Source organism: Brachionichthys hirsutus, chromosome 1 (assembly GCF_040956055.1).
Source record: "Brachionichthys hirsutus isolate HB-005 chromosome 1, CSIRO-AGI_Bhir_v1, whole genome shotgun sequence".
Taxonomy (NCBI): Eukaryota; Metazoa; Chordata; class Actinopteri; order Lophiiformes; family Brachionichthyidae; genus Brachionichthys; species Brachionichthys hirsutus.
In genome coordinates this window covers 17,170,044-17,194,097 of record NC_090897.1, presented here as the reverse complement: position 1 = coordinate 17,194,097, position 24,054 = coordinate 17,170,044, and the positions used below count along the sequence as shown (strand labels likewise).

Sequence of the window (24,054 nt, the reverse complement as noted above, 5' to 3'; positions counted from 1 at the left end):
TATTCAGCTATGTGTAGCACACGGACAACCGAAAACGTAACACACCAGACCCCCAGTCAGCCTGCCGTGCTAGTTTATTGAGCACGCCACACGCAGCAAGCGGGATAGGCAGAAAATGTTGTTCCAGTTTCCAACAATCACCCCCTAACACCCAGTTACCCGTCACAAAATGCCCCATGACCCTTTTCATGCTCTTATTTCATATTAACATTGTATAATGTGTAAATATGTATTATAAAAATTGTAAATAGTAGTATTATAATTACGTGTAGCATCAAGGAAAAATATGAAAAACTTAATTACATACGTACACAGGTTATATTTAATCCCTTTTATTAAATCGCTGTAAAAAACCTTTGGGAACTGAGATCGCTGTTGCTTGCTGCATTCAACAAGCCTCGATGAACGGCGAGCGCTAGGTGGCATTTTACACTGTCATGGATCGAAGCTTGTCGCCAATGGCTGATTGAATGTTCTTTGCCATTCGCATTAAGTCTGCTAGCCGCTCTCTTGTTAGCCTTTTTCTTCTTGCGTTAGCATAGCCGCCAACCCCATTTCACTGCCAGCCGTACTGAGTTGGGTGGGCTACCCGGTGGTGAAACCCCCTTTTGGGGAGGGAACAGTGCACACTGTGGCTCCCGTGAATGATCAACAAAGGATCATGAATGTGCATCTGGAAATGTTGAAGCCTGAAACGTAGAAAATTGCAATTGAAATCTCACTCCGTTGGTCATATTTCAACTTACTGACGCTCAGACCTGTGGATTCACAGTTAGTCGAGTCTGTAGAGTCAACAAGCTGTGCCCAACTGCAGTGGTGGAAGTAAAATGTTTGTTGAGCAAACATTAATAATTGCCTGAAAGGCACTCTCTCTTTTTTTTACTTAAGGAATTGTGAAGCTCCACCTCAACTGGCTGGCTATAAAAGGAATGAGTCGTCCCGATGAGTGTGTTCATAGCAAGTCAGTCCTTCACACCAACATGGGGACTACACGTCTCCAATGCATATATCTGCTCATCTATGGGATGCTGCAGGTGGTCTCCCTCAGTCAGATTGGTGAGTGGTGACCTTCAAATGATTACATTTATTCAATATATGTAAGATGATTGCAGCAGGTCATTTGTCAATGACTAGATGTAACAAAAGTTCATTTCAGCTAATGATAAAAGAAAGATAAACATGCTCAACCAAATTCCATTTGTGCTCATTATTTTCTTTGTATTTCAGTTATATTGCATCAAAGCATAGAGGCTGATGTGATGATATAATATATAATAATGTGTTATAGTTCATACAAAATAATTCTGTTGTATTATTTAAGTGTATCAACATGCGTTTGCGTACGCATGTGCGACAATAATTCCATATGATTGAAATATCGGTCATCTGGGGATGAACTAATTTATCATCTTGAAAAAAAAGTCAGAATGAGCCAGAAACTGTGCAAATGATAAAACATGATTTCATTTCTTTCCTTTTCCACAGCTCCTCATGACAGCACCATGAACATTGGACCTGGTAACTATGCCGATACCTTATATAAATCCTTTCTGTTTTCCGTTCATGCTTGAAAAATGTTCTAATATGTTAACGCTCTTGTAGCTAATGTGTCTGAAATTGGCCGAGTGTGCACAACTTGGGGAAACTATCACTGGAAGACCTTTGATGGAAAAGTTTTCCAGCTACCCTCCAGCTGTAACTATCTTGTGACTTCGCATTGTGAGAACACCTTCGAAACCTTCAATATCCAGATAAGGCGCCAGATAATCAACCAAATGCCAACCATCAGTAACATCATCATCGTGGTCGACGGCGATGTGTTGGAACTCAACAAGGATTCAGTGGCAGTCAATGGCGAGATGTAAGTTCATTTCAGTCATGTACATTTACATTTGTATAAAGACTATTCATTCCAGTTCCTGCATGTTTAGAATCAGTTGATTATCAGTCATCTATTCCTCTTTCTTGGCTTTTTAGTCCTTTACATGATATTTAGTTATGGTAAGATAAAATTGGTGGTTGCAGTTTTCCATGAAGTCAATCAGTGTTCAACATAATAGTGTACAAATTTGACAAATCCAAGTGAGTGAAAATGTAAAAATCTTAAAATGAATCGAGACAGATTACAAACATACATGATCAGTGACTTTGCTATAGAAAATACGAATAAACGCATATAATGCAGTGGAATGCTGGGGAGGCAAGCGTGACCCTAAAACGACTGCGAAACGACGAGCTTTTTATTGGCATACTAGGATAAAAGTAATTGCACATCTGCTACAGGAGGTGGCAGTAGCGCTTTCACATCTACATGTAGTATGCAATCAGCTGTAATAATTTGAGTAGGGAGGTCATACATAGGGAGCTCCTATGTTTTATTATTTTTACCTGCACCGGGGCGGAGGTCATGTAATCGCCATCGTTGGTTTGTTTTTTGTCTGTCATGTAGGGCGGGGACTTCTATCTATCCACCGAATTTCATCCGGATTGGATCGCGGGAGAAAAATGTCGTGTTTTTTCCAAAAATAGGAGTAGTACACATTAAATTTAGCAGGATTACGGAAAAACTGCTGGATTAATCTTGAAGAATAAAACTTAGACCCTATACCCGTCTGGATACAAAAAAATCCAGATTTTCCCATTTATTTATAATGGAGGATAAAAAAAAAGAATATCTGGTGTCAATCTAATTAGGATGGGAATGAGATGCTTGGCGGAGGTCTGCACTCTGAGTGCTTTTACTAGTTTTTAATATAATGTTTTTGCACCAAGGAATCAAGTCAGCACAATTTGTTTTATTCATTGTTTATTTCGTTTTGCGTTTTTGTATGTTAAAATGTTTTATATGCTGAGATAATGGTTCTAATCAATCTATTATCATTTATTAATTCTATTGAAGTTTTATCAGGATTCTTTCTCAGTATCAAATGGCTCAACTACTTGCTTAAAAAATATTTATATTTTAAATAAGGATTAAATTTGTTTTAATTTAAGGCAAATTGTCAATATTTTCTGGTTTAGAATAAAAAACAAGTTAATATAGTTATTCTTTGTTTTTAAGGTTTCCTTAATTGCAATAAGAATATAATGTTATACGGAGGTGTACTTGAAACAATTTGATCAATAAATGAAACTGATTATTGTCATGGTGGAGGGTGGAGAGTGGGGGGGGGCAAAATGTTTTCTTCTTTCTGGGGGAGCTTAACAGAAAACAATTAAGAAGCACTGATATAATGTAACTTGCAAGTCAAAGTAATTAATTATGTTACATAACACAAATCCATCCTGCCCTGCTCTAAACAGTGGCCCCTCGTCCCAAATAATAAATTCCGACATCCAACGCAGGAGAACCACCGTTCTCTGCAGTCATCTTTAAAGCATCACAAAAGGCAGTGCAACCATCAAAGCTCTAAAAGTGAATGATTATCGAGTAAATCCATCATTGGGTTCAGTCGTCTCTGATGGTCCTTCGAGTTCGTAGTGCTGTTCACACCGCGTCCGTGTTCCCTGCAGGGAGCCTCTGCCTTACTTCGGCTCTGGGGTGACAGTCAAGGCGACCACAAGCAGTTTAACAGTGGTCTCCCAGGAGGGCATGAGCGCTACGTGGAACCTGGACGACTCCTTTATGGTATGAAACCTCACACGCACACGCACACGCACACGCACACGCACACGGTGGATCAGATCAACGACTCAACGAGTCCACATCAGCATGTTAATGGTTCCTTTGTATGCAAAGTCAGAATCTAATCTTGCTACGCTGTGCGTTTTTAAATCCAGTTATCTCGTTCAGTATTAGTGTCATGCAGTTATATAAAATATAATAAAATCTAGTATTTTAAGTAGCAGTTTTATTTGTGTTTTCAAGCTGTGGTTACTGAAAAAACTGTGACCAATATGTTATAAATCTACAATATATTTATGAAGTGTATATTTATATATGCCGGTAGTAAAATGCTGTACAACATGCAGTCAGATGCTGGAAAAAATATAGTACGTACGTCACAGCAAACCTGCCGCCCAATAATTTCTGTATATCGATGGTGAAATGTTTAACAGCATGTTTGATCCTTTAAAATAAAGAATGAACTTATCTTATTGCGTATTGTCAGCGGGCCCTATCCTGAAAGCGCTTTACAATCATGCCAGAGTCATTGTGTTGCCTTCTCTGACACACAAGACACAAATCGCTGCAAAGACTAACAGCAAAGACTCGAAAAAGCCATTTGATGCTTTCGATTCTAGAACGCTCAAAAATGATCCCGAAACACGAGGAAACGTGAACTCTATTTTCACCAGTATTCTATTGGAAACAACTGCTATACTCAGTATTGATTACCAACCTGAGACTTTATATTTGGGCTGTGCTTGCAGGTTAAATTAGATGTCCAGTTCCAGAACCAGCTATGTGGACTCTGTGGAAACTTTGATGGACTAACAAACGATTTCATGAGAAATGGTAAGATCCTTCTCAGTATTATGAAGGAAGCATTCACAGTAATCACGTTTCCATTGAACGGCAACAGGAAAGGGGTGTCCGGCCGACGCCAACAAGCCCAGCCGGTTGTTTACTTTAATCACATATTAGCGCCGTTGTCCCCGTCGCTAATATGTAGCGACGCACTAAAACTACGCTGCCACATGAAGGTTATTTATTTATTTATTACCTCCGCCAAAGAGGTCACGCGTTTCAAAGTGTTTGTTTGTGTGTCTGTTTATTTTTTGTGTTTTAGCAGGATTACAGAAAAACTGCTGGATGGATGTTGATGAAAAATAATCTGACGGCGGGTCTTGGTCTAACTTAGATCCCATAAAATTTTGAGAGTGATCCGGATACCCGACTGCATACAAAAAACAACATTTACATTTTCCCATTTACTTATAATAGAGAAAAAGCTCTTGTAAAATCTGCATTCAAATCACTCACAAAAATCACAGTCATAAAGGGGTCTGATATGAACCATCATGAAACATCTTCTGGTTCTGATCCAGAATCAGATCAGTACACAATATTACATTTTAACATTAAACCCATTTATGGATTCAGAAATCTGTTAAAAATCAACTCTGATTCACTTTGACTTGTCTTTTTTTCTTCCTTTTGATGATGATCCAGATCCCGGTGTAGATCCCGTTAGGAGGGGAACGAGCTGCTTGGGGGAGGTCTAGTTTATCGGAGTGCTTGTCTAGTTTATTTATGTAATCAGGAACGCAGATGTGAAAGCCTTCCGCCTTTAATGGGCCTGTTAAAGATGCTCACATTATTATACGTGGAACAGCATCATAGTGCAGGAAGCATTTCTACAGCCTTTCATAAATACTGCAATGAGGAGAATTCAGAACTTTGTTTTAACTACCTCTAATAATGATGATAATTCTGTTAAATATGTTAAAACTGGCCAGATTTAAGTTCCTATAGTCCAATAGTCACTAAGAGTTGATTTACCGGCTCCAGAAAAACACGTCTTAAATCTGACCTGCTTAACGGATGCATTGCAAATGTTTTATTTATTGCAATATTGTTATATGATGTTTTTGCTATTCCTTTCACTTCACTGTAGGACTAGAGAAGAGTGTGTCAGATTATGCTGAGTTCAATCAGATGGATGAGCCAACAGAGAGCTGTGAGGCGTTTGACATCGAGCGGCCGTCCAGCTGCCCTGTGACGGTAACTGCTCGCTCTGCATCATACGCCGTTGGAGATTTCACCAGGATGGTGCCTCATGTGTGACGTTTGACAGCAAGGACCTCAGAAATGAGAAACGTCACACACACATGCACAACAGCACACCTGAAAAAACGCGTGTCCCAACACTTAAAGGGATCCCTGACTGTTATACAAATTGGTCTAAAAACACAAGAATTTACCTCTACTAAGAAAATACATTGACAAAAATATATAATTATTTCTTAGAGGATTAAAGTCCGTTTTGTTTGGGGGTCGCCAATGTTGTTTACGTCGTCGTATTTAAATGAACACAGATTGTGGTAAACCGAGGGTTGGGTCGGGACGAAAACCCACCAAATCCAGCCACGGCTCAGTAAACGGTGAGGACTCGCAGGTAAATTCAGGAGTTTACCAACACCGGAGCACAAGATCAACCACGCAATATCGGGCACCACACCAGACACGAGGTTAAAAGCCGTTTGTTTTATTACAAAATTACAATAATTAAATGATTCCCACAACGAAAAAATAGGCCTATAGCTAAAATACACAGAAATACTCGAAGTTCAGCAAAAATATCCAGGCTGGGACCACCGGTGGCGAGCGGCCTACCGTAAGGGGAGTGTAACCTCGTACTCACCTCGGTAAAAACAGCAAACGGCAACGACAGGTGCCAAGTAAACGCGTAAACCAGTGCAGCGGTGGGGAACCCTCAACCCAAGTGCCTTGCCCAACCGCCAGGATTATACATTTTATAAGAACTAATTATATATTTTTGTCTACCTGAATATATCAAACATGATGAGGTGTGTCGCCATGGTTACTACACAATGACTTTGGTTTTTGGTTTTAGCTCTCTGGCATATGAAGACACTGAGATTGCACATTTTCCTGAATCCACTTTTTAAGATCCTCACATTTAAAATTGCGCGTGTTTTATAAAGTGCTTCGATATTTACAGCATAATCTGTGTCCTCTGTAGATGAGCCCTCCATTTGCTACAGAGCAAATACTCATGTTCAAGTGATTTCATCAAAGTCAGGCTAATCAGTGGACTTGGAATAAAATGAAGATATTTATTTTAAATATCTAAAATTGTATTGGCAGAGGAGATTTCATAAAATCCATCTTAAAGCAAAGTCGAACTGACCATATCACTGTAACTTATGGTGACTTTGGTTTTGTGTTCCAGGACGAGTGCGAGGGATTGTTTCGCCATCCCGCCTTCGACAGTTGCACATCTCGTCTGAATGTAGACGATTTCAACCGGGTCTGTGCAGAAGACAATTGTAACAGTGATCTTCATAACAGCACTGAATCCTTCAATTGTAAAAACATGGCTGAGTTCTCCAAGCAATGCATCCATGTGGGTGGCATGCCCACACAATGGAGGAACCCCGATTTCTGTGGTAGGGGTCCCGCCTTTCTTTGCCCATGAATTAGAACTTGAAGCATCCGCTAGCATGTTTCGCAGAATTGTTCGGCACTGGTAAATCTTTCAAATCATTTTTCTCTCTAGAAAAAACATGCCCACAAAACATGCTGTACTTGGAGTGCAGCACTTCATGTCCTGACAGTTGCACCAACCCTCGTGCGAGCAAGACGTGCGACACGCTCTGTCATGGAGGCTGCAGCTGCCCCACAGGTAGGCACACACACATTCAGTGCAACAGTCGTGTTCATTCCACATGCATTTAATGCATAAGACATGGCAGGACTAACAAGTGTTTCACCCCCCCCCCCCCCCCCAGGTACAGTTTTTGATGACATCGATTACACCGGCTGCATTCCACTGACGGAGTGTCCGTGTGAGCACAACTACCAAATCTACGGGCCAGGGGAGAGCTACTCCTACAACTGTAGATCCTGGTGAGGGGGGGCTGCATATACAAACAGACCATAATATGGTGGAGTGTTGGGATATAGCATTGTATTGATTAACTTACATATTTATTAGAAGCGTTCTAATAATGACTAATCTGTTGATTATTCGAGTCATTGTTTTATTTCTATTTGGACACGCATTCTAAAGATTTTGCCTCCTCTGGTAAATAAATGACACACAACAATGAAAATGGTGAAATGACATTTCACCAAGCACGCTGGATTTTAAAGTTACAATTTAAAGTTTGCATAAAACATTCTCAAGTCTTAAAACCTTCAACCAACACAATGCAATCGAGTGTGTGTGTGTGTGTGTGCGTGCTTCTGTGTGTTTGCATTGACAGTATGTGCGAAAGTGGTCGGTGGAGCTGCACGTCTGAGAACTGTCCATGTACTTGTTCTGTGGAGGGAGGGGCTCATGTCAACACTTACGATGGAAAAGCCTACACCTTCCACGGGGACTGCACCTATATTCTGTCTAAGGTAGCACACACACTTTACTACCATGCCAGTACATGCACTCCAGAGTTATTCCATTACATGCCAGGTGGATAAACCATATTGATGGCGAATGACATTTGGGTTTGACTATTAAGAGCACTTCTACATGCACAACGCAAAGACAACTCAAGAGATGAGTACGAAACAGTTGTTACAGGCTGGTTGACTTCACTCTGCAAAGGCGTGTGAGGCTAAAGGTCTGACTAGTCCATACTTACCCAATTCCAGAGTAAGGGGTGCATCAGAGATCCAGAGAAGACAAAAAGAGGGGGACGAAGTGATGAACCCAACATGTCTATTGCCTACCATACCAGCCGTTGGGATCTGATCTTAGCTGGTCAGGTCTAGGTTCAATTCTAAGGTCAGATTTGGGTTCAGGTAACGATTCAGGTCTAGATTCAGGTCTTGGATCAGGTCTAGGTTCAAGTTTAGGTTCATGTATAGTTTCAGGTCTAGAGTCAGGTCTAGATTCAGAGCTTGGGTCAGGTCTAGGTTCAAGTTTAGGTTCAGGTTTAGATTCAGGTCTTGGATCAGGTCTAGGTTCAAGTTTAGGTTAAGGTATAGATTCAGATCTAGAGTCAGGTCTAGATTCAGGTCTAGGTTCAAGTTTAGGTTCAGGTTTAGATTCAGATCTAGAGTCAGGTCTAGATTCAGGTCTTGGGTCAGGTCAAGGTTCAAGTTTAGGTTCATGTATAGTTTCAGGTCTAGAGTCAGGTCTAGATTCAGAGCTTGGGTCAGGTCTAGGTTCAAGTTTAGGTTCAGGTTTAGATTCAGATCTAGAGTCAGGTCTAGATTCAGGTCTTGGGTCAGGTCTAGGTTCAAGTTTAGGTTCATGTATAGTTTCAGGTCTAGAGTCAGGTGTAGATTAAGAGCTTGGGTCAGGTCTAGATTCGGGTCTAGGTTCAAGTTTAGGTTCATGTATAGTTTCAGATCTAGAGTCAGGTCTAGATTCAGGTCTTGGGTCAGGTCTAGATTCAGGTCTAGGTTCAAGTTTAGGTTCATGTATAGTTTCAGGTATAGAGTCAGGGCTAGATTCAGAGCTTGGGTCAGGTCTAGGTTCAAGTTTAGGTTCAGGTTTAGATTCAGATCTAGAGTCAGGTCTAGATTCAGGTCTTGGGTCAGGTCTAGGTTCAAGTTTAGGTTCATGTATAGTTTCAGATCTAGAGTCAGGGCTAGATTCAGGTCTTGGGTCAGGTCTAGGTTCAAGTTTAGGTTCAGGTTTAGATTCAGATCTAGAGTCAGGTCTAGATTCAGGTCTTGGGTCAGGTCTAGGTTCAAGTTTAAGTTCAGGTATAGTTTCAGGTATAGAGTCAGGGCTAGATTCAGAGCTTGGGTCAGGTCTAGGTTCAAGTTTAGGTTCAGGTTTAGATTCAGATCTAGAGTCAGGTCTAGATTCAGGTCTAGGTTAAAGTTTAGGTTCAGGTATAGATTCAGGTCTAGAGTCAGGTCTAGATTCAGAGCTTGGGTCAGGTCTAGCTTCAAGTTTAGGTTCATGTATAGTTTCAGGTCTAGAGTCAGGTCTAGATTCAGAGCTTGGGTCAGGTCTAGGTTCAACGGTGTCATGTGACAACATGAGGTTAGCTGACTACCTGAATATACCAAAGGACCAGGTTTTTAGAGTCCAGCCTATAAACTACTTTATATAAATTACATATATATTATATATAAACTACTCAGTATAAGTTACTTCCATTGAGAATCTTTGGGATGTGCTGGAGAAGATTTTGGGCTACAAACTGACTCTCCCATCATCAATACAATTTGTGACACTATTTTGGCCTGGTAGTGTGTATATGTCCTCATGCTGCATGATACGATGTAATGAATGTCCTGCTACACTAGTGTGATGTCTGCAGTTTGTTTTACTCAATTTAAAGGTCCCGTATTATTAAAACTCTCTTTCCCATGTTTCTACACTATTCTGGTGATTCTGGGTCCTGATCAACCCAAAACAATAAATGAACCATCCAGTCAATCCTTGGTAGTTTGGCAGGTCTGTAATCACCTCCTGAAACACGTCTGGAAGAAATATTTGTCACACTTTTAGAACGAGCACAAGATGTGTGTGCACATGCGTGCACATTCATTGCAATGAACTTAGTTTTGTTTTCGTTTTCAGAGGCTTTTCTGTTTGCTACTTTGACCAAAGACTGTCACAGATATTCGACAGTTCCCAGACAGTCTGGGAACTGCGTTAACTTGTGGAAAAAGGACAGAACATGTGACTTTAATTTCATGTTGTGTTTCAGGATGTTGATAAAAACTACACTGTGCTGGCGGACCTGGTCAGGTGTGGTGTGGATGACCGGAAGACGTGTCTCAGAGCCGTGACTCTGGTTATAAAGGGCGAATATGATGTGAGCGCCGAACACAGATATACATACACGTGAAAATACAGTGGTGAGGAGAGTCCGTCAGTCGGGTTGAATGTTACCTCGTTTGCATTGTGTGCATCGTTTTTTACCTGACTGTGAAAGTCGCACTTCACACCACATCAAGCATGACTTAAAGAATACACAACTTCTACAAACTCTGTTGCAAAGTGTTGTTCTGCAGTTTGATGCAATCTGAAATCAGCCTTTCCGTACACTGACAGTCCATTAGAATCTACTCGTCTGGGAAGGTCTATGTGGGCAACACCGAAATGCAGCTCCCATTTTATAGATGTGAGTTACTCCTGCTGATGCTACTACCATTCTGGCTGAGAGTACAAAATGAAATATAAACGGGTCTTGACTTTGTCGGGTTTTTTTTTCTGTTGACAGTCGGTGTCGTGACTATCTGGCTGCAGTCGTCCTTCTACATCTTTGTACGCCTCAACATGGGCTTAAAAATCACGATTCAGCTGTACCCAGTGATGCAGGTCTTCATCACAGCTGACCCTTCATTCCGTAACAAGATTTATGGTAGGCCTCTTCATTTCAGCGCCAGTGTCTGATGAAGGCGTCCATGTCTCTGTGCGTTTAATCATATTTGATCAGATATTTCCAGTACAGAAAGAAGAACTAATGTTTTTATTTTATTTTATTTATTTATTTGCGGAGGGGGGGGGGGGGGGCTTTTGTTTGTTAGTAACATGCTTCATCTTCCCCAACAGGCTTGTGTGGGAACTTCAATGATATGATGAGTGATGACTTAATGGGCTCCAGCGGGCTGGCGGAGGGCACTGCCGCTTTTGCTAATTCATGGAAAGTCAATCCCATATGCAATGACGTCTCAGTACATTTTGGAGACCCCTGTACCCACAGCATCAGCAAGGGTAGAGCTTTTATATATTTCTATATATAATAGCACCAAAAAACATCCACGAATGAAGCTGGAGCGCCTATCTCATTGATGCAGCCTGTGTTGGAACTATCTTACTTCTTTTTGTTTCTTGCCCTAGAGCGTTACGCCAAATACTGGTGCGTCCAACTACAAGATCCACATGGAGTGTTTGCTCCCTGCCACAATGCCATCAGCCCCGACGCATTCGTCGATGTGAGCCTGCACCACGAAGACGTTAGGACAAATGCGTGAATTGCTTTACACCGCTAACATATGCTGCACGCGCGGCCTCTTCTTCTTGCAGTACTGCATGTATGACAGCTGTAACTGTGACAACAGCGAGGACTGCATGTGCGCCGCCGTCTCCTCGTATGTGTACTACTGTTCCTTGCTTGGGATCCAACTTGATGGCTGGAGGTCAACTGTGTGTGGTGAGGAAGTAACAAAGAAAAAGAGAGGCTGATCACAAGCAACCGCGCCGATTAAGGGTAGCCTTTACCTCGGGAAAAGTCAACGGCAGCAGTAAACAATGAAGTTTTATTGTGTATTGCTTATATTCATAGAAAGAACCAGTCTGAGGTTTGATAATATTAACTTTACTTGGGTCTGGGGTAATTTCCTTTCCTTTACAAATCTTTTGAAATAGACTTATATCGTGCTTTATACACCCAAAGCACTTTACAATTAAGCCTCACATTCACCCGTTCACACGCTCATTCACACTCCATGGCCCACTGGGAGGTCCATGGTCTTTCCCAAGGACACTCCAGCATGTGCCAGATTTGAGACACTATACCAACTGAGCCCCAGCAAATACCTTGAGTACTTTCTTGAAAAGAAATGAGACAAGAGAGACTTAATGAATTAAGTGATTCATCCCATAACGGACAAATGTGGTTGTTACAGCAGCAGCAGAGATGAGTGCTAAGAGCAGTAGACTAAAAACAGTGGTTCCAAAAACATACAATGACAAATACTTTCTACTCTAAATCAGCTGCCCATCACTGAGAACTCTGCTCCATCTCGCAGTACGCACTTGCAACCTTTATCTCTTCCAACAGGCAATGCCATCACGTCGTGTTCAGCAGGAACAGTCTACGAGTACAACATGACTGCTTGTGGTCGCTCCTGCCATTCCCTCAATCAGCCGGACTATACTTGCGAGACAGGCTTTGCCTCAGTGGACGGCTGTGGATGTGCTGAGGGAACCTACATGGACAACAATGGGAAGTGTGTGGACATTCAGCATTGTCCCTGCTACGAGAGCGATTTCATTATTCCTCCTAGAGGGGTTCACAACAAAGACAACTCCATATGGTAAATATTGAGTGATATGAAATACATTTGTCTTGGCTTTAGGACATTTCCTGATTATTTTTACAGTACTTTGACGTATCGTAGATGAAGATGCTGAGGTTCTCCTTGGGAGTGTCCAGGTTGGACAGGATTAGAAATGAGACAATAAGAGGGACAGTGAAGGTTAGACGTTTTGGAGACAAGGTCAGAGAGACCAGACTTTGATGGTTTGGACATGTCCAGAGGAGAGACGGGGACTATATCGGTAGAAGGATGCTGAGGATGGGACTGCCAGGGAACAGGACTAGAGGACGACCCAGGAGAAGAGACATGGACGTAGTGAGGGAGGACATGAGAGTGGCTGGTATTGGGGAGGACAATGCAAAGGACAGGACTAGAGGACGACCCAGGAGAAGAGACATGGACGTAGTGAGGGAGGACATGAGAGTGGTTGGTGTTGGGGAGGACGAAGGACAGGACTAGAGGACGACCCAGGAGAAGAGACATGGACGTAGTGAGGGAGGACATGAGAGTGGCTGGTGTTGGGGAGGACGATGCAAAGGACAGGGCTAGAGGACGACCCAGGAGAAGAGACATGGACGTAGTGAGGGAGGACATGAGAGTGGTTGGTGTTGGGGAGGACGAAGGACAGGACTAGAGGACGACCCAGGGGAAGAGACATGGACGTAGTGAGGGAGGACATGAGAGTGGCTGGTGTTGGGGAGGACGATGCAAAGGACAGGGCTAGAGGACGACCCAGGAGAAGAGACATGGACGTAGTGAGGGAGGACATGAGAGTGGCTGGTGTTGGGGAGGACGATGCAAAGGACAGGGCTAGAGGACGACCCAGGAGAAGAGACATGGACGTAGTGAGGGAGGACATGAGAGTGGCTGGTGTTGGGGAGGACGATGCAAAGGACAGGACTAGAGGACGACCCAGGAGAAGAGACATGGACGTAGTGAGGGAGGACATGAGAGTGGCTGGTGTTGGGGAGGACGATGTAAAGGACAGGACTAGAGGACGACCCAGGAGAAGAGACATGGACGTAGTGAGGGAGGACATGAGAGTGGCTGGTGTTGGGGAGGACGATGCAAAGGACAGGGCTAGAGGACGACCCAGGAGAAGAGACATGGACGTAGTGAGGGAGGACATGAGAGTGGCTGGTGTTGGGGAGGACGATGCAAAGGACAGGACTAGAGGACGACCCAGGAGAAGAGACATGGACGTAGTGAGGGAGGACATGAGAGTGGCTGGTGTTGGGGAGGACGATGCAAAGGACAGGACTAGAGGACGACCCAGGAGAAGAGACATGGACGTAGTGAGGGAGGACATGAGAGTGGCTGGTGTTGGGGAGGACGATGCAAAGGACCGGGTGAAGTGGAGAAGGTTGATTAGCTGTGGCGACGCCTCAGGGGACAAGAAGAAAGAAAAAGAACATAATTTGAATTCAACAACCAACAAAATGACTATGGGAAAAGATATTTTATGTGAAGGAAATAAAATGGTGCTGGAAAAGGTTTTTGCATTAACCAGGTTTGAGTACCCGGTACATGAGTACCAAGTTGGAAACTGCACTTTTCTTTCCCATACAAAACCAACGTGGCATCAAGGCACCAGCAGCATGAGCACTAACACAAGCAAGGGGCCATTTGGAGCAGGTTTACTTTGATTTTATTAAGAGGGATGATGAATCAAACAAAAATGTCAGGATGATAATAAACCATGGCACCTTATTACTGATTTCACAGTTACTGCAAGAATGGAGTTCTCAGCTGTGAAGGAGATGAACTAGATGGTAGGTTCACGTACTCAGACTATTACTGTAATACACAGAACTGCATGACTTCAACTTTGTTCTGCTGAACTGTCACATTTATTTCAAACAACACTGTTTGTTTTCATGATCACAAGATTTGTTGTTGTCTGCTTTCCAGTCTTGGCATGTGAAGACCCCATGTTTTATTTTAACTGCTCCACCGCTGCGCCCGGGAGCTCTGGGGTTGAGTGTCATAAGAGCTGTGGAACGCTGGACATGGACTGTGTAAGCAGAGCGCAGCACGCACACGCACACGCACACGCACACGCACACGCACACGCACACCCTGCACCCTAACAAAGGGCGCACCTTTTCAACCTTCTCTTTGGTTGGGCACAGATCATTTCCAAATGTACGTCGGGATGCATGTGCCCCGAAGGACTGGTGTTAGATGGATTAGGAAACTGCATCGATGAGGCCAAGTGTCCATGCTTACACAACGGACGATTCTACCAGCCCGGAGAATCGTTGACTGTGGACTGCAACAACTGGTTCGTACGGCGCCTCAGTAGCACGCTGCACGGGAAAGACACACGAAATATCCCCAACCAAAGCAAACCCTTCCCTTTTGAACTTAATATAAATGAACAAGGAACATTTGAGATAGATCGATAGATAGATAGATCCATCCATGTAGGTTTTCTTTCTCCATTAATAACAAAAACCTTCATTTTAAAAACTGCATTTTGTATTTATTCGTGTTTGATGATCTGAAACATTTAAGTGTGACAAACATAAAATAAGAAATCAGGAAGGGGGCAACACTTTTTTTCACACCTCTGTAGATCGATTATTTCATTGAGTCAATCAATCAGTCATTCTTTCATTAATTGCTTGGTTGATCATTCATAGGTTGATGGATTTATTTGGTGAACTGATTCGTTGATGGGCTGACTGACGTGTTATTTCCCTGCCGTGCTTCCTTCCAGCTCCTGCAGTAACAGGAGGTTCACATGTACCACCTCTCCCTGTGATGCAGTTTGTGAAATCTTCGGTGACGGTAACTACGTCACATTTGATAACAAGAGATATAACTTCAATGGAAATTGTGAATACACACTCGTACAGGTAAAATGGCATCAATGCAGTTAAAGTTGTAATCCTTAATATCCGTGTAGTTTTGCACTGTGACCTTTTTGAATAATCTTTCAGCTATCATCAACCTTCATCTGGATCATGTTCGGATATTCATTGAGCAAGACACGTTACTTCCTGTCGAGTTGTGTAGCCTAGCATATGTTGTGTAGCCTAGCATACGTTGTGTAGCCTAGCATATGTTGTGTAGCCTAGCATATGTTGTGTAGCCTAGCATATGCAGATCTTGTAATAGTCGTCTGCGGCTGCTTAGATGCGTCAAAGAACGGACATTATCATAGGCACCGCAGTCATTTAATAAAGATGTGATACTGCCTAAGACAGACATGGGTAAACTACGGCCCGGGGGCCATACACAGCCCGTTCGGCTTTTTAATCCGGCCCGCTGAACTTTTTATTATAATTAAACCTCATTAATTTTCCCTTTTCCCTGTAACGCTACCTGTAAAAGGCCAGATCCTTTCATGTAATGTCTTTTACATGCCATTTATATTAGTTCACACAAACACTCCATCCATCTGTTCCCCGCGAGTCAAAACGTTTGCCCACCTCTGGCCTAAGAGACAGTGAAATAAAGAGGCAGATTTTAATGAGGTGCCATTTCTCTGGATTAAATATTGCATCAATTCCTATGGAGCCCTTGTACTTGTACTTAGATGCACAATCTAGTCCAGGAATAGTTATGACAGAAAACATTACTGTATTGAGGATTATAACTCAATTATAACAGTTACTTACTTTCCTTAGGATGACTGCACAGCTAATCAGAGCAATGCTACCGGGTTAAAAATCAACACTGAGAATGTCCCATGTGGAACCACAGGCGCCACCTGTTCCAAAAGCATCACGATCTACCTCAACGTAAATACAACACAACACGACACCACATGAAATCAAATACAAGTACTCTCTTCTGTCCAGCAAAATGTCCTCTTAAGATACTTTAGCATAAATGCATAGCATAGCATATAATCTTTCTTTAAAAAAAATAACATACAACATACCTACATCGACACCATGCATTGATTAACAGCAGATGACTTTACAAAGACTCACTGTGTAACAAGAGGATAACTGGAAGATGGCCTTGGCCTCTTTTTTAATGAATAAGAGACCATTCATTTAATATTATCCGATCAGTCCTTGGATTTAAAAAATACACACAATTGTATTCATATATGAATTGATGAAAATAATCAATTGCATGGATGAAATGAAATCAGAAAGTCTGTCTTCAAATGTTTGATAGCCAAAACCGGGATAGAAAGAGGGATATGGGATAATGTTTAGATTTCAGTTTGCTGTGAGGTGAGTGCAGATTTCTCCATTATTTCATCGTAGGCTAATAAGTGCATGTTTCTGATGCTCACAGGGCAGTGAATTTATATTTAAAGACGGGATGTTCCATGTGATCAAAGGCGACAGCCAGGTGGTCCCTGCCCAGATACAGACGTTAGGTATTTACCTGGTAGTTACAATCACGAAGGGACTCGTGGTCATGTGGGACAAGAAGACCAGTCTGTCCATCAAAGTCAGCCACCAGTTCCAGGTAAACAATTCAATCTGCTCATCCTGCATGAAAGTTGCCCCCAACTCTAACTTTGAGTAAAATTCAGTCTGATTTCCTCACGGTCATCCCAGTTTTCATTCATATAATTCAATTGATTATCAACTTGTAAGCAAAACTTTTTTCTTTTCTTTTTGCTATGGTGTGCGGCCCTTTGTGTCGCGCGGCCCTTTGTGTCGTGCGCCCTTGTGTCGTGCGGCCCTTGTGTATAGAGTAAATGTTGTCCAGCTAACAGCTTAACATACTTTTTGTTTTGTTCAAGGGTCAACTCTGTGGTCTTTGTGGAATCTTTGATGGCAACAGTAAAAATGAATTCACGACTCGCTCTGGTGAGATAGTGACGGATGTTCGTCAATTTGGCAACAGTTGGAAGACTTCAACCTTCTGTAACGACACAACACTCCTCGACCCGTGCGAATCCAATCACTACAGGAAGGCCTGGGCAACTAAACAATGTCTCAACATTTACAATTCAGACTTTGCAAGCTGTCGTTTACAGGTACAGTAGCTACGGTGATAGAGCAACACACATAGATACACACTAGCATTTATTTTACTGCCATGTGGTTTTCATGTCTTTAACCATCAAATGGTTCCCCCCAAAATGCCTCTCACTCGGAGTCTCATGCTTCTATGTGGTAAAATGAGTTATTAGAAGTTCTGGATCTCAAAAGGCTTATTGTCAAACCCCAAGTACTACTTTGTGTTTTCGTTAGCTAAACTAACCCTTTAAAGCCATGAAGTAATCGTCAGAACACTCTCATTTTTGGAAAATACGGTCTGAATGAAACCTTCTGACAATGTTTTTTTTTATATAAATAAATACATAAATGTTTATATAAGTGCTCTAATTTATGTAACTTTTGCCAAATCTGGAATTTTGTCATGGAAAATGCAGAAGCATGCATCGGACACCTTTCTGCGCGGAGTTGGCATGTTCTCCCTGTGTCCTCGATGTCAGCCGCGATAGGCTCTAACATAAACCCTCGACCCGGATTCGTATAGGCAGCTGAAGATGACAATTGCTGATCGTTTTCAAGAAGATGAATGAATGATAGTTATCCTGTTATCCACATAACAACAACAACAACAATAATAATAATCCATCCGGCCTGGTGGCGCAGTGGTAAGCGCTGTTGCCTCACAGCATGGAGGTCACGGGTTCGAATCTGACTTGCTGTGAGCTGCGTGGGTTCTCTCCGGGTTCTCTGGCTTCCTCCCACCACCAAAAACACGCAGCTGAGGTGATGCTAAATTGCCCGTAGGTGTGAGTGTGTGTGTGTGGCTGATTGTCTGTCTCTGTGTTGTCCTGCTTGTCCAGGGTGTCCCCCGCCTCTTGCCCATTGACTGCTGGGATTGGCTCCAGCTTGGCCCGCGACCCGATAACGGACAAAGCGGTTGGAACATGAATGAATGAATAATCCATCCATCTTCCACTGTTTATCCGGGGCCAGGTTAAGGTTAGGCTTAGGTGGCGCTAAAGAGCCAGCATGCAACTTCCAATTCCAATTACACAATCAAATCACAGTTAGTACTAGTGTGAATGTGTTAAAAACGTCAGATTTTCACACGCAGTCCAAGATGGCTGACATCCTGTTTGCGGGGGGAAAAAATCGAACAAATATTTAGTACGCTCATGCCAATGACAGAAATGACATGCTCGAATTTTGTGAAGATTCAAGTAACTTTTCGGAGAGCCTACCACCATTTGGTGGCGCTATGGAGCCCGATGGCAACGCCCAAACCCAATCGCTACAGATATTTCGAGGAGTCACCACTTCTGATGAGTCTTAAGAAACTACGTAACACAGAAGCGCCTCAAAAACACGCTGAGGAATAATACAAATAATAATCTTACCAAAAACAATGGGTTCCTTGCGCTTTCAGTGCTCAGACCATAATAATAATAATAATAATGGAAATTATAGAGATTGTTTTGGTCTATAGTAGTACTAAGTGCTCAATTCGGTATCTTTCTATTAAGATGGTGCTCAATCAGAATGGTCCACCATTGGAATAGTATCATTAGAATGATTTACAATATTCCTGCAAAGCCAATTCTGATCAACACAATATTGTGTGCTCAAGGTTGATCCTGATCCCTATTATCACGCTTGTGTGAGAGACTCTTGTGCTTGTGACACTGGAGGAGATTGCGAGTGTCTCTGCACCGCTTTGGCTGCATATGCCAGAGCTTGTAATGAAGCTGATTCCTGCATTAAATGGAGAACTCCAAAGCTTTGCCGTAAGTATGGCCGACATTACAATCCAGTCACAACCAGATTTACTGGCAGTCTTTCTTCCTCTTCTGGCTTGTCCTGTCAGACGTCACCACAGCAAATCAGCCTTCTGGCAGATTGCATGCTTAATTCTGGCAAAGTTTTACGCCGGATGCATTCCTGCTGCAACCCTGCTACCTCTGAGGCTGCATTCTTTACCCGTGAAATTTACAGGCAACATTTAATGCTGAACAAAAATTACAGAATTATCTTTGCCTCTTTCTCTTTCCAAACAAGTATTTTTCTGTTCTCCGATACAGCACTTTTCTGTGACTACTATAACCCCCCTGGAGGCTGCGAATGGCATTACAAGCCCTGCGGAGCTCCCTGTATGAAGACATGTCGGAACCCAGGAGGAAATTGTTCCAGCCTCATCACTGGCCTGGAAGGTAAATGACAAAGATTGCTTGCCATGATATTTTATTTACCTGTGAAATATATGTTTTAAGATCAGGATTTCCTCTGTTCATTCATCATGCAAAAAGAAAAAATTATTAAACCCACTTTTATTCATTTGTTTTCTTAAACACTTAAACACGAGCGAGAGGCGTGGTACAGCCTAGACATGCCAGTTCGTCGCAGGGACACACAGACAGACAATCATTCACACACACGAACAATGTAGCATAACCAATTCACCCAAGTTGCATGTTTTTGGTGGTGCAATGAAGCCGGAAAGCCCAGAGAGAACCCACACAGACACGTTGTTAGGGATAAAGTCTCTAACATTGTGATATTAAATTCTAAACGCATCGAAATGAATCAGGCAGAAGCACGGATGCTTTTTCTCTGGCGCAGCCAAGACCGGGTGGTCCGGCGCGCTCCTCAAAACCAACTCCGTTCCGCTTTCCGGAACTGTTTATTTATCACCTTCGTAGCTCCACCTCTTGACCCAGTGACATCACAATACCTTTAGGGCGCAAACATCGCTGCCCACCAGATGGGACTGTTCTTTACCTAACAGTTACATTAAACAATATGAAAATAAGCAAAATAACTCTAACAGTCCCTCCTGTATTTTCATTGTAAAACTGTAACATTCTTCTGGTCTCTACAAAACATTCAGTGTTAACTAAACATGCTTGAACTAAACTATCAGAAAACAATCACAGAACAAAATCAATACAATCAAGATCAATACCTGAGTTATTACATTCAAGATCTGAGTTCTTACATTCAAGATCTGACCTGAATCAGGGAGGAAGGCGAAAAACCCGTAGTTTGCAGATTCCATCTTCATATAGCATACATCTTTCAAACGGGAAAATTCCTTCCACAATCCAGCTGCACCTGCGATTATCTTAACGACCCCCAATCCAGGCATTTTAACAATCCTCCTAATACAATGTCAAACATCTCATTCATCGTCAACAAGGAAAACAAACATGAAAAAACATAAAATCAAATCTGTACAAAAACAATCAACATTCATTTCCACAATCTAAATGTTACTGTCAAACCCTTTATTCACAAATCCTACGTTAGAGCATTACGGATATTTCTCCTAGTTTGAATTACTTTAATATTTCAGCATTATCTTCTCTACACTGAAATTTGAAAACAGTGACATGATTATTTTATCTTTATTGCTCCAAAGTTTTTAACACATCTGGAACATTCTGAACTCTAAATTAAATTATTACAATGTCTATATTATGGATGGATAATCATAACAATCTTTTACTGTCTTATTAACTCAACTTGTCACTATAATTTAGCTACTTTTACTTACTCTAATGTTATCAAACGTCATATGCTTATACACTTTTACGTTGTTGTAGACTTATTACTTCTATTTTAGTATAATTGTTAACCTATCTTTCTATTAGCAATTGTTTAGTTAAATTTAGTTTATGAATTTAAATCTACATCCTGCTCATTAGTGTTATTTGATCTATTTTAGGATTCTAATTGCATCGTACGCTTCTCCACTTAATCATAAATTACTGACAGTTGCAATTAATATAGTATAACGATACCAGGTGTTGGTTAACTACTCCTATGAAACTCTCCTAATCTGCATAGATTACTTTATGACGTTCTTCTAGTCACACATCTCTAAACAAACATTCAAACAGATTACACTTTGGAAAATGCAAGCTGTTCTCGGTGTTAAGTCAGTCTGGTTGTTCTCGTTCCTTGTCCATCAGCAAATCTTCTTGAAAGTGATTCAGCTTCACTGTCAGTGTTCTTGTCCTGCGTTACACTGTGAGGGTCTCTTCCTCACGGATCTTAAAATGAGTGTGATTCAATCTCTCACCGCCTCTCTCTGATCAGACTTCCTGTCTGCATCTCTGGATCAGTTTGGCAAGAGACGTTTCCTCCTGCAGTGCAACGGATGGATTCAGGAGGAACTCTGGATGTTCACGTCTCGTTGGTGTCGTCAGCATGACCCTGAGTGGTCCTCCGTTCCTCGGTCTGGACCGTCTGCTGCTTCCTGATGGTTTCCATGAAGACGCCGACACCGAACATGCTCTGTAGATTCGCCCTCCTGTCGGGACAAAGAAAAACTTCGGCAGATCATTTGCTCTCTGGACATCGTTCAGAAAGAGTGTGCTTCATCTATTCACTCAACGCTTCCTCTTCACCAAATCGATGTACTGCATCCATGCTTTTGGTTTCTTCCGTGCATTGGCCAAACCTCATTTTAGCCTTCTCTACACTAGCCTAGCGCTCTGATATACAGTGACATCTGATCTGCGTGTTGTTTCACATCTTACCACCTGATTCACAAAATCATTACCGTTATAACTACTTATTATGGCTACTGGAACAGCATTTAGTGATTCTACACATATATACAGCAAACAATTTTTTTTTAGTATTATTTTTATTCTTCCAGAGTAATTATTGATTTAATTACTGCTGTGCAATCCCTCCTGTTTGAACTATGAAAGTATTCCATGGTTCAAACTTGCTTCCATTAGTAAATCTAGTCTATTCTATCAGCATTAGTCTAACTTGTTTAATACAATGTCTCAAAATAAATCCTACTCTTACGTCACATTCACAACATATTATATACATCACTCAATTTGGGATGAAATAAGTTCAAAAGTGTTTTCATGTGCCTCTCACCCTATGCTTGTCTGAGATGCTCCTATTGAGGGTGCCATGCGTTGGCTGGAAGGTTCATCGCCTCCAGTCCGTCAGGCATCTCCTCTGCTGTTACTTGAGATGTTCCTTCGACCGTACAGCGCTTCCGTTGGCTGTCGTTTCTGCATCACAGCTTAGCAGTCTCTCCTGGTGTTCCTGGAGCTGCTATCTGCATTCGCAACTCAGAACAAAACACATTTCTTTATTGACACACGATAAAATCTTTGAACCTCTTCCTTCCTTCATTTCACGTTTCACTATTGAGAACCCATATGTTGGCAGAGTTTATCTGCTTCCAGTCCAGTCCGGGATCTCTCCTGCTATGGTAGAAAAAGCATTAAATTTACATGTTATATTCACAAATGTCAAGTTTTCAATTCACATCTGAATTGATTCAAGTCTGTCTCTAGTCGTCTCATCTTCCTTCAGTCTGAAGTCAGTCTCTAACCTCCTTATCTGTCTTGTACCGTACAGTCAAAAGTCCCTTTAGATGTGTGCGTGTGTTTGTGCAATTACCTGTCCACCGTTGAATCATCTATTATTTTAGATTTTATTTAGATCCTGAGATTACTTTAGTTTTTAATCTAATTAAACTGTCTGTTCTTGATGGCTCCCTGTGGCTCGCATTCCACAGAGTCATAAAAGTTGGGGGAATGATCTGGTACATCCCCATTCCTGTGTTTAGCTAAGCAAATGGTGGGGGACGAGTAGCCTCAAACGTGTCTCAAGACTGAGTGGACTTGAGAGGGCCCGTCTCATCTCCACTCAGCCATAAAAAGACAGGCATTCAGTCAGTCGTCCTCCTTGAACCCACCATTTTGTGATTTTACCTCCACTATGCTGATCTGGGGTTTTGTTAAAAGGCATTAGATATTTTATTTTTATTTATTTTTAATTCTGTGCAAACACTTTGATCTTGTCTTGGTCACCATCCTGGCGTTGTGGCCTGCCTGTGGTCTCCATGCAGCGTCATCCGATGCCATGTGGCATGTCTTTGTCTCTTGTCTGTCTTCACCATCCAGCATTCCTTTGTCTCCTCTTTTTTCTTCTCCTCAGCTTCATCTTCTTACATCTCCTTCAACCTTCTTTGTCTTCCAAAACTTTCAAACAAAAGGTTGTCTCCAGAATCATCCGCATATAAATGGCTGTAGAGACTTGGTTCTGTCATGCTAATTTGGAATTCACAAAGACTTTTCCTGCTTAAACCTCCATTTTGTAGTTGTCCTGGCCTCCATCTTGGAGGTGCCATGTGGTCTCTTTCTCCATGCTGCTCCTTTGTCTCTTCTGAAACGCTCAGAACAATCTTTACACATCATATTTCTTACGTTACATTTCCAACACTTACCACATTCTGGTTTCTTTTCCTCAACTTAGCTGTTCCTCCACACATTCTCAATACTTTCCGTATACTCACCAGTTCCTGCTTCCTCCTCCTGACGTTCTTCTCCACTCCATCCAAGCGACCTTCTCAATCCTTCTTAAATCTCCTCCATCATTAAACATCCTCTTGTACTTTCATTACCAAAACATCACTTTTTCCTTCTTCTCTGCTAGAAATAATCTACTCACAAACAATCTACCTTC

At 42.0% G+C, this 24,054-nt stretch overlaps 1 protein-coding gene across 1 annotated transcript in view; it reads left to right on the top strand.

The window, feature by feature from the left end:
- Positions 1–980: 980 nt before the first annotated feature.
- Positions 981–24,054, top strand: part of LOC137895678 (mucin-2-like) — a gene marked incomplete at its 3' end in the record, with an annotated part of 33,363 nt that continues 10,289 nt past the window's right edge. The window contains exons 1-26 of the mRNA XM_068741212.1: positions 981–1,056; positions 1,486–1,518; positions 1,603–1,861; positions 3,514–3,628; positions 4,375–4,459; positions 5,562–5,668; positions 6,861–7,077; positions 7,188–7,313; positions 7,420–7,537; positions 7,897–8,035; positions 10,303–10,410; positions 10,650–10,719; positions 10,819–10,959; positions 11,151–11,312; positions 11,439–11,533; positions 11,625–11,751; positions 12,382–12,637; positions 14,366–14,400; positions 14,543–14,658; positions 14,773–14,924; positions 15,363–15,501; positions 16,276–16,389; positions 16,901–17,077; positions 17,358–17,594; positions 19,184–19,340; positions 19,635–19,763. Of these exons, the coding sequence (XP_068597313.1) occupies positions 981–1,056; positions 1,486–1,518; positions 1,603–1,861; positions 3,514–3,628; positions 4,375–4,459; positions 5,562–5,668; positions 6,861–7,077; positions 7,188–7,313; positions 7,420–7,537; positions 7,897–8,035; positions 10,303–10,410; positions 10,650–10,719; positions 10,819–10,959; positions 11,151–11,312; positions 11,439–11,533; positions 11,625–11,751; positions 12,382–12,637; positions 14,366–14,400; positions 14,543–14,658; positions 14,773–14,924; positions 15,363–15,501; positions 16,276–16,389; positions 16,901–17,077; positions 17,358–17,594; positions 19,184–19,340; positions 19,635–19,763 (3,490 nt within the window). The remainder of the gene's footprint in view (positions 1,057–1,485; positions 1,519–1,602; positions 1,862–3,513; positions 3,629–4,374; positions 4,460–5,561; positions 5,669–6,860; positions 7,078–7,187; positions 7,314–7,419; positions 7,538–7,896; positions 8,036–10,302; positions 10,411–10,649; positions 10,720–10,818; positions 10,960–11,150; positions 11,313–11,438; positions 11,534–11,624; positions 11,752–12,381; positions 12,638–14,365; positions 14,401–14,542; positions 14,659–14,772; positions 14,925–15,362; positions 15,502–16,275; positions 16,390–16,900; positions 17,078–17,357; positions 17,595–19,183; positions 19,341–19,634; positions 19,764–24,054) is intronic.